The sequence below is a fragment of the Nannobrachium achirus genome (genome assembly GCF_963921795.1).
Source record: "Nannobrachium achirus genome assembly, chromosome: 23".
NCBI lineage: Eukaryota > Metazoa > Chordata > Actinopteri > Myctophiformes > Myctophidae > Nannobrachium > Nannobrachium achirus.
In genome coordinates, this window is record NC_137830.1 from 39,594,092 (window position 1) to 39,609,858 (window position 15,767).

At 42.3% G+C, this 15,767-nt stretch overlaps 1 protein-coding gene across 1 annotated transcript in view; it reads right to left on the bottom strand.

Moving 5' to 3' along the window:
• Positions 1-308: 308 nt before the first annotated feature.
• LOC308309004 (uncharacterized protein) overlaps positions 309-15,767 on the bottom strand; it is a 93,412-nt gene continuing 77,953 nt past the window's right edge. Inside the window, exons 7-8 of the mRNA XM_080754459.1 lie at positions 10,860-10,964; positions 309-2,845 (exon numbers count right to left, since the gene is read on the bottom strand). Of these exons, the coding sequence (XP_080610585.1) occupies positions 2,759-2,845; positions 10,860-10,964 (192 nt within the window). The 3' untranslated portion in view covers positions 309-2,758. The remainder of the gene's footprint in view (positions 2,846-10,859; positions 10,965-15,767) is intronic.

Here is a 15,767-nt window from a genome sequence, read left to right on the forward strand (position 1 = left end):
AATGATTTGGATAGCATAATAGAGAGGCATGTGATGCTGGAATGCTGTTGTAGGTAGCACGAAGTCCCAGATTGGCATGATGAATAGCCGTGTGTGTGTGTGTGTGTGTGTGTGTGTGTGTGTGTGTGTGTGTGTGTGTGTGTGTGTGTGTTGTGAACTGGCCTACAGGAACTGAACTCTCGCTACTGTCACATCGCATTACCGCCTCAGCGCCATGGCATCATTGCATCAAATTATCCTTAATGAACACAAGCGAGTCAACTGAAAAGAGAGATAATCAAACTTTTATTAAATGACTTCATCTTCTGTACATGCATAATGTAATGGGAGTAGAGTTATGGGTTTATTGTGTGTATGTTTGAGTGTGTGTGTGTGTGTGTGTGTGTGGGGGGGGGGGGGGGGGGGGGTATTGACTCTTCCCCTCGTGCCCGTGTCTGTATTAGAGTTCTCAAATTCTGCCCGAACCAACGCGACGCCGGGCTGGGCCTGCCCAGTTAGGGCCTGTTTTTTATCACCAAAAAATACACTTTATATGCCACTTCATGGTCTCGACAGAGAACACGATGCAAGAGGGGCAGTATTATTTCAGAAGAGTGGGCTTGCAAGGATCAAAACAACAGATAAGGTAAGGTTATAGTGTTCCTTGATTTGGGTATCACACAGTATAAACGTAAAGCACAGCCTGCTTACTCCATACATCCTGCTTGCCTTATAATAGAGAGCCGAGAAACATCAATATCACAAAGTTGTAAACACTTGAATTAAGAGAATGCAAAATGCTTTTCTTGCGGGAATAAAAATATTTCTGCATACAGTATACTACAAATGGGTTTTATCCTATATCATGTCACCAGCAATAACTAATAATAGCCTACTCAGTTATTAACAATGAAATGGCTGAAGCACAGAATATACATAATAATCCTACACGCTTTGCTTGCGATTTATAATGCGGCTATATCCTATTCAGCCTTCTTAACTCATATAGTGCCAATCCCGCGAAGACTCGTGAAAAGTACTCGAGTACCTGGAGTGCCAATCCCGAGTATACTCGTGAAAAGTAATATATTACTGTAACGGCGGATACATTACCGAGAAGAATGGCCGGAGGTCCGGAGACGAAATCCGTCGCTGATTTCGCATCATCACGGCTCCACGAGCACAAAATAGTCCCATCCATAACATTGAGGTGGACGGGGGATCTCATCTTTAATGTCCATTATCTCAAAACTACACTTTAGAAGCTAGGATGGAGGCAGATGCTCGCTTATGTTACACATGGATAAAAGCTCCGGTCCGCCATTACACAACTCCACGTGGACAACGATCGGTTCCGGCGCAGGACGCGATGACGTCAGACCGGAAGTGTTTGCGCTGTGGACTTCTGGCCTTCAAAATAAGATAACGGGGGTGATGCCAACCTGAGACTGGCATCGTGGACTTTATAATCCGTTAATTTCATGGGCACTAAATGAGTTAAGCACAAGTTATGCTGTGGTTCTTCGTATGACAGATTCACAAGCCAAACATAACAGATCCACCAGCTCACAACACGCCACAACGCAATCACTAGATCTGCCATTGCGCATGATTCCGCCATATGAACTCCATGACGGGATTCAAATGTACCACTGGAAGCAGAGAGTAAAGCCTCATCGCTCAACAAAGTTTAAATTAGGCTTAAAACTGGCACTGGAAGAAAAAAAAAAGCACCAGGCTTTAGCGTTTCCTTCAAGGAAATTACTCTAATCTAAAACGGTATTTGAAGATTGATTAAAAAAAAAGTGTCACATGCGTTGGAAGGTATTTGGTGCTGTGCTGAATTTGGACCGACTACCACATCACAGGCTCCATCGCACAAAAGTCTGACCTTCCAGGCCAAGATGACTGAAAGAGATGTCAGACGTCACTGAGGAGAGATGGAGATGTCATTTCAAAATGACCCGGGTGAGTAATGTGTGTACAATAGTGGACCGATAGCGACTCAAAAGGACAGATGATGTTGTTTTTCCAACTTAAAAAGACCTTATGTGCTTTGTTGAGGCAAATCATACATTCATTTTACTTTTATTTATTATTTTACTTTTTTTTTTAAACTAATAAACTTAAAAATTAACACATCTAAATGGCCTATATACTGTACAACACATTTACATTAAATATATATCATCGCAAAGCTCCCCGTTCCCTAAAAAATAACTATAGGCCATTAACAAGTGAAAAAGATCCTCTCCAGAAGATGTGTTTAAGGCTGTGAGGCTCTGACCGCCACTACTTTACAGTTTGTCTTTCCACAAAGCAACAGTAAATAGTAAGACAGAATCAAAATAGACAAACCATGCTCATGGACTCTGCGTTTGTGCAGCGTTTAACCCATTATAAGAAGCATCTTACACATTATTACTTTAACCATTATTTTATGCTTTAACTATAAAAAAAATAGCAGATATACAAGCTCACAGCGTGGCACAGAGTGCCGTGCTGCAAGCTTGTAGATCTGTTGTTTTTGAAGTCTTTGAATATTTTTGACCCGATTCTATAAATGTCTTCTAAATCTCCTTCTTCTAAATCAGTGGTTCTCAAACTTTTTCATATCAAGGACCCCCATAAAATAATGGTTAACGTGGTTCCAGGTCTTAATGGGTTGAATCAGGGAGAGGTGGAGATGCTTCATTCAGGAAGATACTGGGTTTGTAGGCTCTGGTACTGGGTTCCTGGTCCACAGCGAGAGAGCAGGGCGAGAAGAGAAGCAGGGCTTCTACCTCGTCAGCTGGCCCACCACCTTCAGCAGAGTCTTGTTCTCCTGTTTGAGCTGCTCGTTCTCGTCCTCAATGTCATCGATGTCCTGCGAAATGGGAGGGGGGATGAAAGTAAGAGTAGGAGTAGGTTATTTACTGGGAATTATACTTTTCACCCAGTAGATGACTGCTTACAGACATCCTAAAGTCACAACTGCTGCAACAACAGATAGTTGGACAACCTCTTCAGAGGCTATATACGACTACGTATGACAACAGCATTCTAAGGTTGGCAAGAAATATTACCTCTAACAGTAGCCATGTGTTGCATAGAGAATATAGGTTGCTGCCTTCAGGAGATACGGTGTTCTAGCATACAATAAGGTTAGACTAAAAAGGTCCTTTGTCCATCAGTCGACTTTAAGGCTTAATCAGGAGCTTAGCCATAGGTACAGTAGGCTAAGCGGTGGACATTGCTCTTGTCTGTATTATCCTTATGTATGTAATCCTGTTTTTCTGTGGTTCCCTTGTGTCAAATGTTTGTATATATGTTTTGCATACATGGCTGCTGTGTCGCAAGACAAATTTCAGTGTGAACTGACAATAAAGTACTATATCATATCATATATCATATCAAGTCTCTCGGATCTTGTGGGAGTCTCCTCCCGGCCACCTTCGAGTGGCACTAAAACTCACAGAATTCTTTTAACAATTTGCAACATTAACAAATTAATAATTTAACAGGAAAAACCCTGATTTTTTTCCTGTGCACGAACTGGACCTCCCGGGAATTAAAATCTCTAAGTTGGGATGTCTGCTGCTTATTAGCGCACAGGGACAGCTGCTTGGGGTTTAACTCATTGCCTGCCAAAACCAAGTTTCCATTTTTGTTTTCTTTTTTTTCATTTTTATTCCCATTGCAAACATCTGCTGTAAAAAAAATCGGATCCAAACCGGATCGTTTTTTTTTTTTTTTTGGCGTGATTAAAAGAAAAACGGATCTCTGTCCGCTCCCATGTTAAATGTAGCAGGAAAACAATTATTTTCCTGTTTCCTGTTTTCGGGAGCTTTATGCTAACTAGTCTCGTAGCCAGACAACTATTCCACAATCTCTGAAAGCTACAGTATATAGAGTCTGGAACTACACCTCCCAAAATCCCAGTAACAGAAGCCGGCATTTCCGGCAATATCATTTCTGCAAAGCAGCAAGCTAAATATGCTTAGATGATTTCGATTTAAATTAGGATAAATGTGCACGACTGTAAAAACGACTCGGAAGTGGAGAGGAGGCCTCACATCCGCATTATTAATTCTCATGCCGGATATTCATCATCAGACTTCCGTTGCCCCAGATTGTATGACGGGAGCATTTGCAAAACAGTCTGAGCACGCGAGACTATGCTAACTAAACTACAGTAGCTCACATCTTTGGAACGGTTTGACCATTTAGCACACTTTTTTTTCCTGCGACGGCACATGTTCGAGGTCAGACTGGATCTTACTTGAGATAAATATGCTCTGACTACTTTTAAAAGGTAAGAAAAAACAGGCAGTTTTGGCAGTAGTTTGGTTAGGATTTGGTTGGGAGTTTGGTTGCTCGACACACTTGTGTGCAAAATGTCAAAGTTGGAATTAAACATTAAGAGCTTCAATTAGCTGCAAATGAGAGAGCCTCCGGGTGTCTACAGTGCTCTTGAGTTGAATGACACTTGATTTTTGTTTTCTCTGGGCAGATTCACACCCTTAAAGGAGCTATAGTCAACTTTTTCATTGTAGGGCCGACACTTTGTTTACATCCTAGTCTAATAGACTAGAATGTAAACAAAGTGACGGTCTGACAATGGCCAAAATGATTATTTTATCATTATTTTACGCTTTTTGTGGTCATTTTTGAATAGAAACACATATATGAAGCTTATTTTTTTATAAAATATTTTCGAAACATTATTTTTATTTTAGCATCCGTTTTTCAAGAAAAAGTTGACTATAGCTCCTTTAATTCAGTAGTAGGGATGGGGCGATACGCGATATTATCGTTGTATCGTGTGAGATTTAATTTAGCGTGATATCGTCCTCCGTCATGCACTGGAATCAATTCACCTTTTATTTGCAGACTTATAATATACATACTTGATACAGTCTTTTTTTCGCTCTCTAATCTCTTTGCCAAAAAATAGCCGATCTACAAGCTCACAACGTGTCACGCTGGGATGTGTTGTGAGCTTGTAGATCTGCTATTTTTTGGCAAGGGTTGGATTTTGATTATTGTGATAATATCGTAAATCGTAAAATTTCTTTTGTCACAATAATCGTGATATGACATTTTCATATCGTCCCATCCCTATTCGGTAGACTCGATTCTATTGGGGTCAACCGTTGACATCTTCCCGTTGTGTAATAATGCCTCCTCCTTCTCCCCTTGTGTTAACAAATTCTTCAACCCACAATGTAGAGCCATGCATGGGAAGCGGGTACCCGCAGGACCAACGCAAACTTTGCGGCGCAGTCGGGAACGGGCGGTCAAAATAAAACCAGCAGTACTCGCAAAATCACGAAACACACATTCACGAAAATAGGCTCCAGGATTATTTTTTAATCGCAGCAAATAGGGAAATAAAAGTGCAGCTTATTTCAGATCTGACAAGATTCACTGTGTGGATATTATATGATTTTAACCTGGCAACTGGTAGCTTTAACGTTTTTTACAAAATATCACAATACCCATCGTCAGATAAAGTCAAACTTTCCTCTGTGCCCATAGCTTGTATGCACCTGTTATCAGTGCTCTGTGCTCCATAGCCTTACTGTCTTCAAAGTATATCCAGAGGCTGATATTGGTCCAACAGATCAGCTTTATCTATGCTTTCACTCCCAAATAAACTTCTACATTGAGTCAGGATTCAATCTTGCTCTGCCGAGAGCAGGGAGACGCCAGACTGGATCAGCCGTTATCTACAGCCTTCCCATCAGGCCGCAAGGCTCTCGTAGGGACATTTTTGATGGCTATCGCCGCGTCGACTGTTCTTACATAAAGGCTTACTCTTATGACCAACTTCCTGCCCATGTGATGCTATCAGGCCTCTCCTGACCTCACAGTGTTATTGCCTCCTTTGTGTGCAGATTGATTGCATGGACGCTGTGTACAGCCAGACCGATATATTGGCCATTATTTGCCTTTTTGTGATGACGTCACTATCTGCAATTATGCAGCAGATGTGTCAGGATTTAAAAAATGCGTTGCATTGGGACACAATGTGACATGTTTAGTTGTGAGCTTGTAGATCAGTTAAGTTCACAACTTTGTCTTGCTTGTACATTGTATAATTACGTCAAAATGTATTTTTCATATATTGGTTTAATATACAATTTTAAGGCAGTGTGTAATGCTAAATATCGGTCAAAACATCATGACAAACAAGTAAAATAATAAAAAATATATTTGACTGCGATTGGTTGACTCCTTTCTTCTTTCTTTTTTTTCCCCCCTTACTTTTGTGTATCTTTTTTTTTTTTTTTAGATATTTTTATTATTACCAACACTGACAATGTTTATTATCAGTGATGTCAGAATGCAGACAGATGGCGGACATCATTTCCAAATTTGGGCATCGTTTCAGCTTGCGGCTGTTACCATGGTGGCGACACCGCTTAGTATCAGTGATATCAGCATGCTCATCTCCAAATTTGGGCATTGTTTCAGCAAGCGGCTGTTACCATGGTGGATGTCACCATGCTCATCTCCAAATTTGGGCATTGTTTCAGCATGCGGCTGTTACCATGGCGGAGACACTGTGTAGTATCAGCGATGTCAGCATGCAGACAGACGGTCAGATGGTGGACGGACAGACATTCGGTAAATGAATAGTTAGATAATAAAAAGCGGCCCAGTGAAATGGACACTCCACCGGCCTGTGAAGCCTACACAATAACCTGGACCGATGTCTTTGTGGCGCCGGGGGCTGCTCTCTTGTTTGGGTTGGAATGTCTCCTCAGTGGGAAGGGCTGTGATCTGACTTCTCAAAATATTTGAGACATGAAAGGCGTTCAGTTCTTTTAGCCCCCTGCTGAGTTCCCCTTCTGAGATGCTGAAAAAAGAACTGCATTTTTTTTATACCACCAACCTCTATATGACCAAGAATTCAGGGGGCAGTGGTTGTGAGATGAGGAGGAGCTTGTTGACAGTCTGAGAAATAAGGTACGGGGGTCCTCGGTTCAAGTCCCAGGACCGGCTGCAAAGAATCTGGGTGGGGAAGTGAATGGCTACCACTTACCCCACACTCAACATGAGTGATATAACTAGATTCTTAAGTCCCGGAAAAGACGCGCTGTGATTAGCCAGTAATCACTTTGAGCGGCAGCAGAGGTGTCGCACCAAATTCTGGGCCCTGGGTACAAGGATTCACAGCGGGCCCCTCATGAATGTTCTTCATAGGGGGAGGGGGTTTAACCCATTTAGACTGGGAACGCATTATTACGCATTATTTTGTGCTTCAACTATTGAAAAATAGCAGATATACAAACTCACAGTGCGGCTGCGAGCTTGTAGATCTTCTATTTTTGAAAAATCGTGAAACGGTTTTTTGAAAAAACTATGTTTCTATGTCAGTGGTGCTCAAACATTTTCATGTGAAGGACCCCCAAAATGATATGTATTTGGCCACAGACCCCCATGTCAAAATATTTAGTTCCAGGGACCCCCCAGAAGCAAAACCTGAGTTACAAATGTTCACCTTAAAAATACATATTATATTCAAAGATTTGCACACATTTTCACAACGTTTCAAAAAATGGCAGATCTACAAGCTTGCAACATGGCACTCGGTGGCCTAGTAACTCAGTCCCACTTTACCCCCCCTTGTGACGGTCGGCACAGCGACTCGCTCACCTGAGCTCGTAGCTCAAGTTCAATTGAGACGGCGTGGCTCCGTCGCAGTCAAAAACTATACTTTATTCACAAAAAAAAACATTAAGTTGTTGGAAAGAATGTGGCAGCAGCAGCAGGATTCGATCCCAGGGGGTTGGGGTAGGCAATCCTTTTCCTTTAAAAAAAAAAACCTTTTTCTCTAACCCATTCACCCAGTGCCAATTGTCTAATGCAGGGGCCAGGGACCCCCAAACAAATGGGGAGAGATGGAGCAGGGACCCCGTACCACCACATAGGATGGGGGGGCGGGGTAAAACATATAATGTATATTTATGTGTAAAATTGTGTTCTATGTATAAATATATTCATGCTTTTATTTTAAACATTAAACATTATTTTAAACACAAGGTACAGTGAGTATAGGGTGTCCGTACCACTACCATTTTTAAACATACCTTAACTGAGAACCAGTCAATTCTATCAACAATCTGTCAATTGCACAGTAGACTAGCCTGGTTACAGACCCTGAATCTCTAGCCATGCCCCTTTAAAATTTTGTTTCAGCGTTTCAGGTCTGGTGACGCTCTCATTGAAGAGGTTTTCCTCGGGTGAAATCGATGAAGTCGGGGCTTGTGAGCAGCGTGGGTTGGGTTTTCCCAGAACTCATTTGCGATTCTAAGTAACCCAGCGCCGCCGCCGGACCGTACCGCACACTCCCAAACATAAACATCGCGTCCCCCGCCGCAGTAACATGCGATCGTATCGACTGAAACATCAGTAGCAGACATGTTTTGTTGTGTTTGATTACTAGTTCGTAGCGCTCCTATTCTGCCTGTTTCTTTGGTTAGCAAGTAGCAAGCAACAGGCTAGCCAGACATAACAACACCAATAACAACTATGTCATCTGCTTTGCTACTGTTGTGATTGGTCAGGCGGTGAACCAATCGCAGAAGACTGCCTCTTTGGCAACGCCCATACCAGAAACTGCTGCAGATGGAAGCGATTTCAGACTGAATAATGGAGTGAAACGAAATGTAAATTCAGGCTGAGTGTCAGGCTGACAGTAGACCTAATCATGTATACAAGCTATTCAAAATGGACAGAAGCATGATTTATTTTTAACATTAATGTGGAAAATGTTTTAAAAATATTTAAAGACAAATAGATTTTCTTTTAAATCAAGCAACAATTTCGCAGACTGGCTGTCAGGATGCGATGGGGGGGAAGCGAAGGTCACTTCACTTGGATTTTCCCAACTGGGGGCGAAGATACCGAAGTGACCACTCGCGCCGCACCGTGCGTCGTCTCGTCGTCCCGTCTTTGCATTCACTTTGCATGTAATCGCGCCGCTTGAACTATCCAGGTTTGAACGCAGCATCAGACTGTGGTTGTACTGTACTAGGCAGCTACTAGGGCTGTCTTCGACTCAGGATTTATCAAGTCGATTCGAGTCGCGGGGGTTAATCCGACGCGTCGACGAATCGTTTATGTGTAAAAAAAAAAAAAAAATAAATAAATAAAAAGGTTGTGCTTTAATGACTTGAGAGGAGGCGCGACCGCGACGCATTGATAGAGTACCGGTACAACAGCTGTTGTAAACCACTATGATTGGTGGATTCTCTGCTTTGAAAACTGCCTGGTTGTAATGATTGTATGCCTCTCCAAGGCTAAAGGAACAGGGCTAAAGCGCTAGCATGCTAACGATTTAGCCCTATTCCCTCAGGAGGAAAAACAACACCAAAGTAGGCTAATGGTAACAATAATGTAACATCAGTGCGTCGATGCAGAGCGGCACACGGCTGCATCACAATGCAAGCAAATTGTCATAATCTAAAACTTTTTAAGAAGTCCTCTACTCCACCGCAGTCCTCTGCCTTTTAGACCACCACCACAGAGCCACTCAGCGACAGTGAGTGAAAGTGAAAGCGCATCGCGCTGCTGCTTCTTGTTCAGCTTTAACAAGTAGAATAACAACAAGTCGACGCATTTCCTCTCAAACTTCAAAATAAGAGCACCTTGTTATATGATCAAGGCAACTTTCAAGTCACGTGAACTGGTTTTATTTTTAAGTCTAGTTGCAAGCAGTAGGAAGTATGGACTAAATAGGAAGAACATGACAGTCCAGCGCTCTCATACCGCACCGGTGTGATAAAAAATAATATATTTTTGACGGCTCGACTCAAACAATTGGCGTCGATTCCGGGGGCTTAAAACGACGCGTCGATTCGTCGAATTTTTGAAGACACCCCTAGCAGCTACCAGCTCTTAAAGGACAACTCCGCCCTAAATCACTTCTAGGCTCATTTTCCTACTTATATTGATCCAAAAAGACTGTCCATGGGGTCTATTAGGCAGAAATGCCCTTGTTGTCCAGTTCCCCCAGCTGAACCCAGCAGCTCTCATAGCATAGAGTGGAGCCTATAAGCCTATGGCTATTACACTATTTGTTGTGGTCAAAAGTGTTTTTATTTTTCATGAATGTGTTACTAGATGTCATTACAAACACATCCATGTCATCATTGTCCCACACAAGCCATCACACTCTGCTAAACAGATGTTATGCTTTTATGTGTTTTGCCAAGTCCCGGAAAAGATGCCCTGTGATTGGCCAGTGCAATCACTTTGATTGGCACTTGTGCCGAATGATCACCCCAAAACATTATTTATGAGATTGTGGTGGCTTGTGTAGGACAACCAAGGCATGTATGGTAGAAAGGAGAAATTATGTCACAAATATCAGCATGACTGACACTAAAACAATTAAATAATATGAGGCACAGGAACAACATAACCAGGGACATGCAGAGAATCTTAGAGGCAGGGGCTGAAATTCCCCAAAAAAAGTGTCTTTGGTGAATATATTGAAAATAGCAGACCTCTAAGCTCACAATGCGTCGCGCTGTGACTATCTTTGGTGCTTGATACCACACTGAACTAAGCATAATCAAGTGAATACTGGAGGTGTGGCGTAAGGGCTTGGATTTCTACACAGAGAGGGCAATTCTTTCAACTTAAGATGCTGCATTCAAGTTCAGGAGAGTTTGGACAAGGCGATTATCTTGAATGCTGCCTTCAGGTATGGCATGGAAAGAGAGCATTTGCATTTCTTTCACCATAGTAAAAACTGCATTCATGGTCTGGAGAGGGCACTTTTTACAGACGGATAAAAGGGCAGGGGCTCAAGTCCCCTTTGATGTATATGTGTGCACGTGCCTGAGTGCTAGCATTATAAAACAAGTGAAAGCAGGACTACTCACTCTGTTCAGCAAGTCAATTTCCTCCTTCAGTTTCCCAATGAGGTCATCTTTGTCCTCGTGAGCTTTGAGAAGCCGGGCATTCTCTTGACGCTCTCTGGCCAGCTCCTGAAACACACACACGCACGCACACACGCGCACACACACACAACGTCAACGTTTTCAGGCCAAGGACCCCTTAGTTGAGAGAGAGATGAAGCAGGGACCCCCACAACCTGTTAACAGATTCCATATACTGTAGTTCTCGCAGCGCGAGGTGTTGAGAGCTTGTAGATCTGCTATTTTTGGCTAAAGTTCTCAGAATATGGACACTCGGGTTCAAGTGCATGCATATAAAAAAGGAGAAAAAAGTTTCTATCACACAAAGATTTGGAGGATCCCCTGTAGTAACTCTGAGGACCCCCTAGGGGTTCCCGGACCCCCCGTTGAAGACTTTATTGCTTTATTGGATTGCAATTGAAGACATAAATCATATCAAAATTCAATAGTAGTAAGAGCCAATGCTATACAGTGCAAAAGATCATGTTCACAATGTCCAGCTATACAGTAGGGCAGATCAAAAAACCATTAGGCTATGGTTATAGATGGCACCATCTTTTCCATATAAAGTGACTGACAATGATGGCACGAGCACACACACACACACACACACACACACACACACACACACACACACACACACACACACACACACACACACACACACACACACACACACACACACACACACACACACACACACACACACACACACACACACACACACACACACAGATTCAAACGTTATGTGGAATAAGTATAACTTGGCCTTAAATTAAGGCGGCGGTTCTGTTGATCGGTTCTGTTGATCTTGAAGATCTGTTTTTTTTTCTCCCACACTATGCTTCTAATTCTTATTTCATGGACAACAAATTTAACTTACATTTGATTCAAAATGTTGAAATATTTAGCAGTAGTTCTTTAAAGCTATACTGTGTAAGATGCCCAACTAGTGGTCATTAGCCCTATAGCAAACCGCGGTCGCGTCCGCGTCTTTCGGCCGTTTTTCGTACCTTCAGACCCCCGCGTCTGCCTCCACCTCGCTGAGATCTATCTTTTGAGGGGTCCCTTGTTCCTGTGCGTTCAGTAATTCCAGAGATACGGACTCCTTCACCCTGCCTGGTAGGCGAAATTACCTAGAGAAGGGATGGTACAAACGGGCGACAACAAATATGGCTGCCATAGCGACCCCACTTCAAGATGCGCTGTGATTGGCCGGCAGTTGTATAGCCCTCGCTGTGATTGGCCGGTAGTGTGATGACGCAATTTTGGCGCGAGATCCGGTCCCCGGCAAGGATCGCAGTTTACATATATAGAGAAGGCTTTACAGGCTGAAATTCACGGAGTGGGTGTTCTAAAACTTTAGCGATTTAACAGTTAGGACAATTTTAAGATTTGTTTTATAAAAAAAGTTACATGGTACAACTTTAAATTCTCTGTATTATCACATTATAATCTGTAGCCTATATAATGTGCCGGCTTCTCTTGCTTGCGGTTAGGGATGGACATCGGTATCGGCCAATATCAGAAATCGGCAGGTATCATATCAAACCGGCCAAATCGGTGATCGGCAGGTCACTGACATAAATATGCCAAAATCTGCCAATTGTATCTCTTGCACTGCACAGCATGATGCTCGGTCCTGTGACGTAAACACTAGCAAGTAGCAGCCAGTCTGCTCAGAGGCAGCCTACAGAATACAGATGGTGCCGATTACCTTTGCAATGTAAGGATATATTCCATAATCCTGTGTCAATGTCGTCTCCAAAAAGAAGGGGGGGAAAAAGCATGCGTCACCTGCTTTCCTCCTGCCTAGTCCAGACGGTCATATTAGACTGGATATTGTCTGTGATTTTGGATATTGTACTATTGTGATTGGTTTGGCATTAGTGTTCTTCTAGCTTATTGGTACTCAAATTGAAGTATGTCTTGTAGGCCTACTTGGCCTGAAACAAAAGGGTATTGGAGCAACCCTATTTCCTAGTTCTTAGCTAAAGAAATCGGTATCGGAAAAATCGGTTTTGGCAGGTCAGACCTTCATAAAACCGGTGGATCGGTATCGGCCAAGAATTTTGCAATCGGTCCATCTCTACTTGCGGTTCATTGTTACGAATGTGCCTAAAATGAAGGTAAAACAAATATTTGACATTGAACACCTTAGCTTTGACACAAACATCAGTTGACTGTGAGTTGATGCAACAGACAGCCAGCTGTTCCATGACACTCCGTCTGTGAATTTGGCTCCTTTTGCCTTGGCTTCAGGCTACATTATTAAAATAAGTTTTGCTTATCTGAAGCATCCGATTCTAAACGTGTTTGTGGCAAGGTAATGAATGCTCTTGCAAAGATGCCAGTTATTACAGTTCTAGTGGTAGCTAATCAATACTCAATCAGCCCACCACCTTTAGCAGAATCGTGTTCTCCTATTCGAGTAGCTCGTTCTCTTCGATGTCATCGATGTCCTGCAAAGTGGGAGGGGGGATTAAACTGACATGGGTCCGTGGTGTCAGCTGTGTCAGATTGTGTGTGCGCCACAATCACGCACGTTAACATCTTCTAATGTTAACGTGCGTCTATATCTTTACAGTGCAAAATGTTAAAGTTGGAATCAAGTGTGGCTTGCTGCCAGGTCTCTAATTTGACTTGATGGCAACAAATTAAACATTAAGAGCCTCAATAATTGAGGCTCAATTAGCTGCAAATGAGAAAGCCTCCGAATGTCTACAGTGCTCGTGTCGAAGTGACACTTGATTTTTATTTTTATTCGACTACCGTAGCTGCTCTGAATGACTGTACATACTGTGTCACAATCTTAAAAAGGAAAGTGATGGCCTGGGCCGCTGGCGCAGCAGTCCAGGCACCTAGGCTCAGTGTAGCCTGACAGTGTGTCACAGGTTCGAGTCCCGATCCCGACGGCCTTTGCTGCATGTCACTCCCCATCTCTCTTCCTGTCAGCCTACTGTCTATACCTATCAATAAAGGCATGTTGTCTGTGTTGCAGGGAAACATAAATGGTTACAGTATTTCAAATCAGACATGATTTATTAGATATTATAAGATGTTAACCTGGCAACTGGTCTCTAGTTTTAATGTTTTACATGTCAAATTATCACAATAACAAATTATATTTCATGAGATAAATACCTGATTGATTGATTGATTGATTGATTGAATACTTTATTAGCAAAAGCATAGGAAAGTACATGGTCTGCAAAGAGGATTTAAACCCAAAAAAAGCCTATGGCTTGTTTCTATTGGGGTCCTTTATAGTAAATTCGTCAAAAAACCTGTCATCAGATTAAAGTAAGTAAAGCAAATCAGTGTACTTGGGGTGTGTGCGTGCATGTGTGTGTGTGTGTGTGTGTGTGTGTGTGTGTGTGTGTGTGTGTGTGTGTGTGTGTGTGTGTGTGTGAGAAAGAGAGATACATGGCAACAACTACAACAGCAGCACTTAAGGTTCAATATTTGTTTTAGTCGCCGTCCATACAAAAATGATCGCACAGTACTTGAATCCGCATACAATGACAGTGAGATACTTGTTGCACTAACTAGCATTGACTGCTTTGGTCTCTTTTTTGTAAGACACTTTATGTATATATACTTATATTTAATTCGCCCCCTCTATTGATGCACCTTCTCTTTATTGGTACTGTACTGCTCTTGTTTTTTACTCTTATCTATCTTTTCCTACTTCTCTGTAACTTTGTAAATAACTGTATACTGCTGTGCTACAACGGGACAACTGAATTTCCCCCTTGGGATAATAAAGGTATCTATCTATCTATCTATCTAATCGTTTAGACCTGTCTGCCACACGGAGCCGGCGTTTTGGGTGTCCAAATACACACATCTTTGAAACTGGTTCCCAGAGTGAATAAATCTGAAGACACCAGCTTCGCGTCTCCGTCTGTACAACCCAAAACACATCATTTCCTAAACGATGACGTTACAGCCCAAGATGTCCGTTAATCCGCATGCGCCAAGCTCCTCCAACAACAACAAACATGTCAGCGCCCACCAGCGTTCCGTTCGTCCTACTGCTGAGCGCGATAGGTCTTTTACAGCAAAGTGTACGGCTCCCCTCCTATGGACATGATACTTTGTGTTACAGCGCCACTCAGAGGCCTGGCATATATACTACAGTGGTTTCTGGAGACGTTTTCAGTAGTTTTGTGTGGGCACACACATTTCTTGAGACGATTCCGTCTGTACTGTAAACGTTTTGGACTCAGTGAATCGTCTTCGTGTATATGGGGCCTTAAAGGACCACCTCAACTCTGGGACAACCAGATCTTATTTTATTGTTGTTTTCAATCCTGATTATTTTTTGTGTTCAGTCTGTGTTTTAGATATTTTAGTATTTCAGCATGCAACAACTGGTCATATGATAATTTGTTGCATGATGTTGCATCATCTATTGCATCATATGATGCAAAATGCATCATATGACCAGTTGTAGCATGCTGAAATACTAAAATATCTAAAAACACAGATTGAACACAAAAAATAACTCAGGATTGCGTTGATATAGATATGACTTGATCACATGAGTACAGAGATAAAGTGAGGTTTGTAGGCATAGATTTGGCAAAAACCTGTCTTCCTTAGCTACTAGGGGTGTGCATGCAAAGTTTCGCGCTGATCGGTCCAAAGTTGTTGAAAGTGGTTAATACCGCATCCTCTACAACAGTGCTTCTCAACCTTTTCAGGCTGCGACCCCCAAAATAATCATATTTTAAGGAGGACCCCCCACCCTACGAGCACTAAGAATTGAGGCATTACACTCTGTATAACACGGTTCTATTGTGAAAATAGCCGATCTACATGCTCACAACGCTAGCTATTTTCACAATTTCTGCCTCTAATATTTGA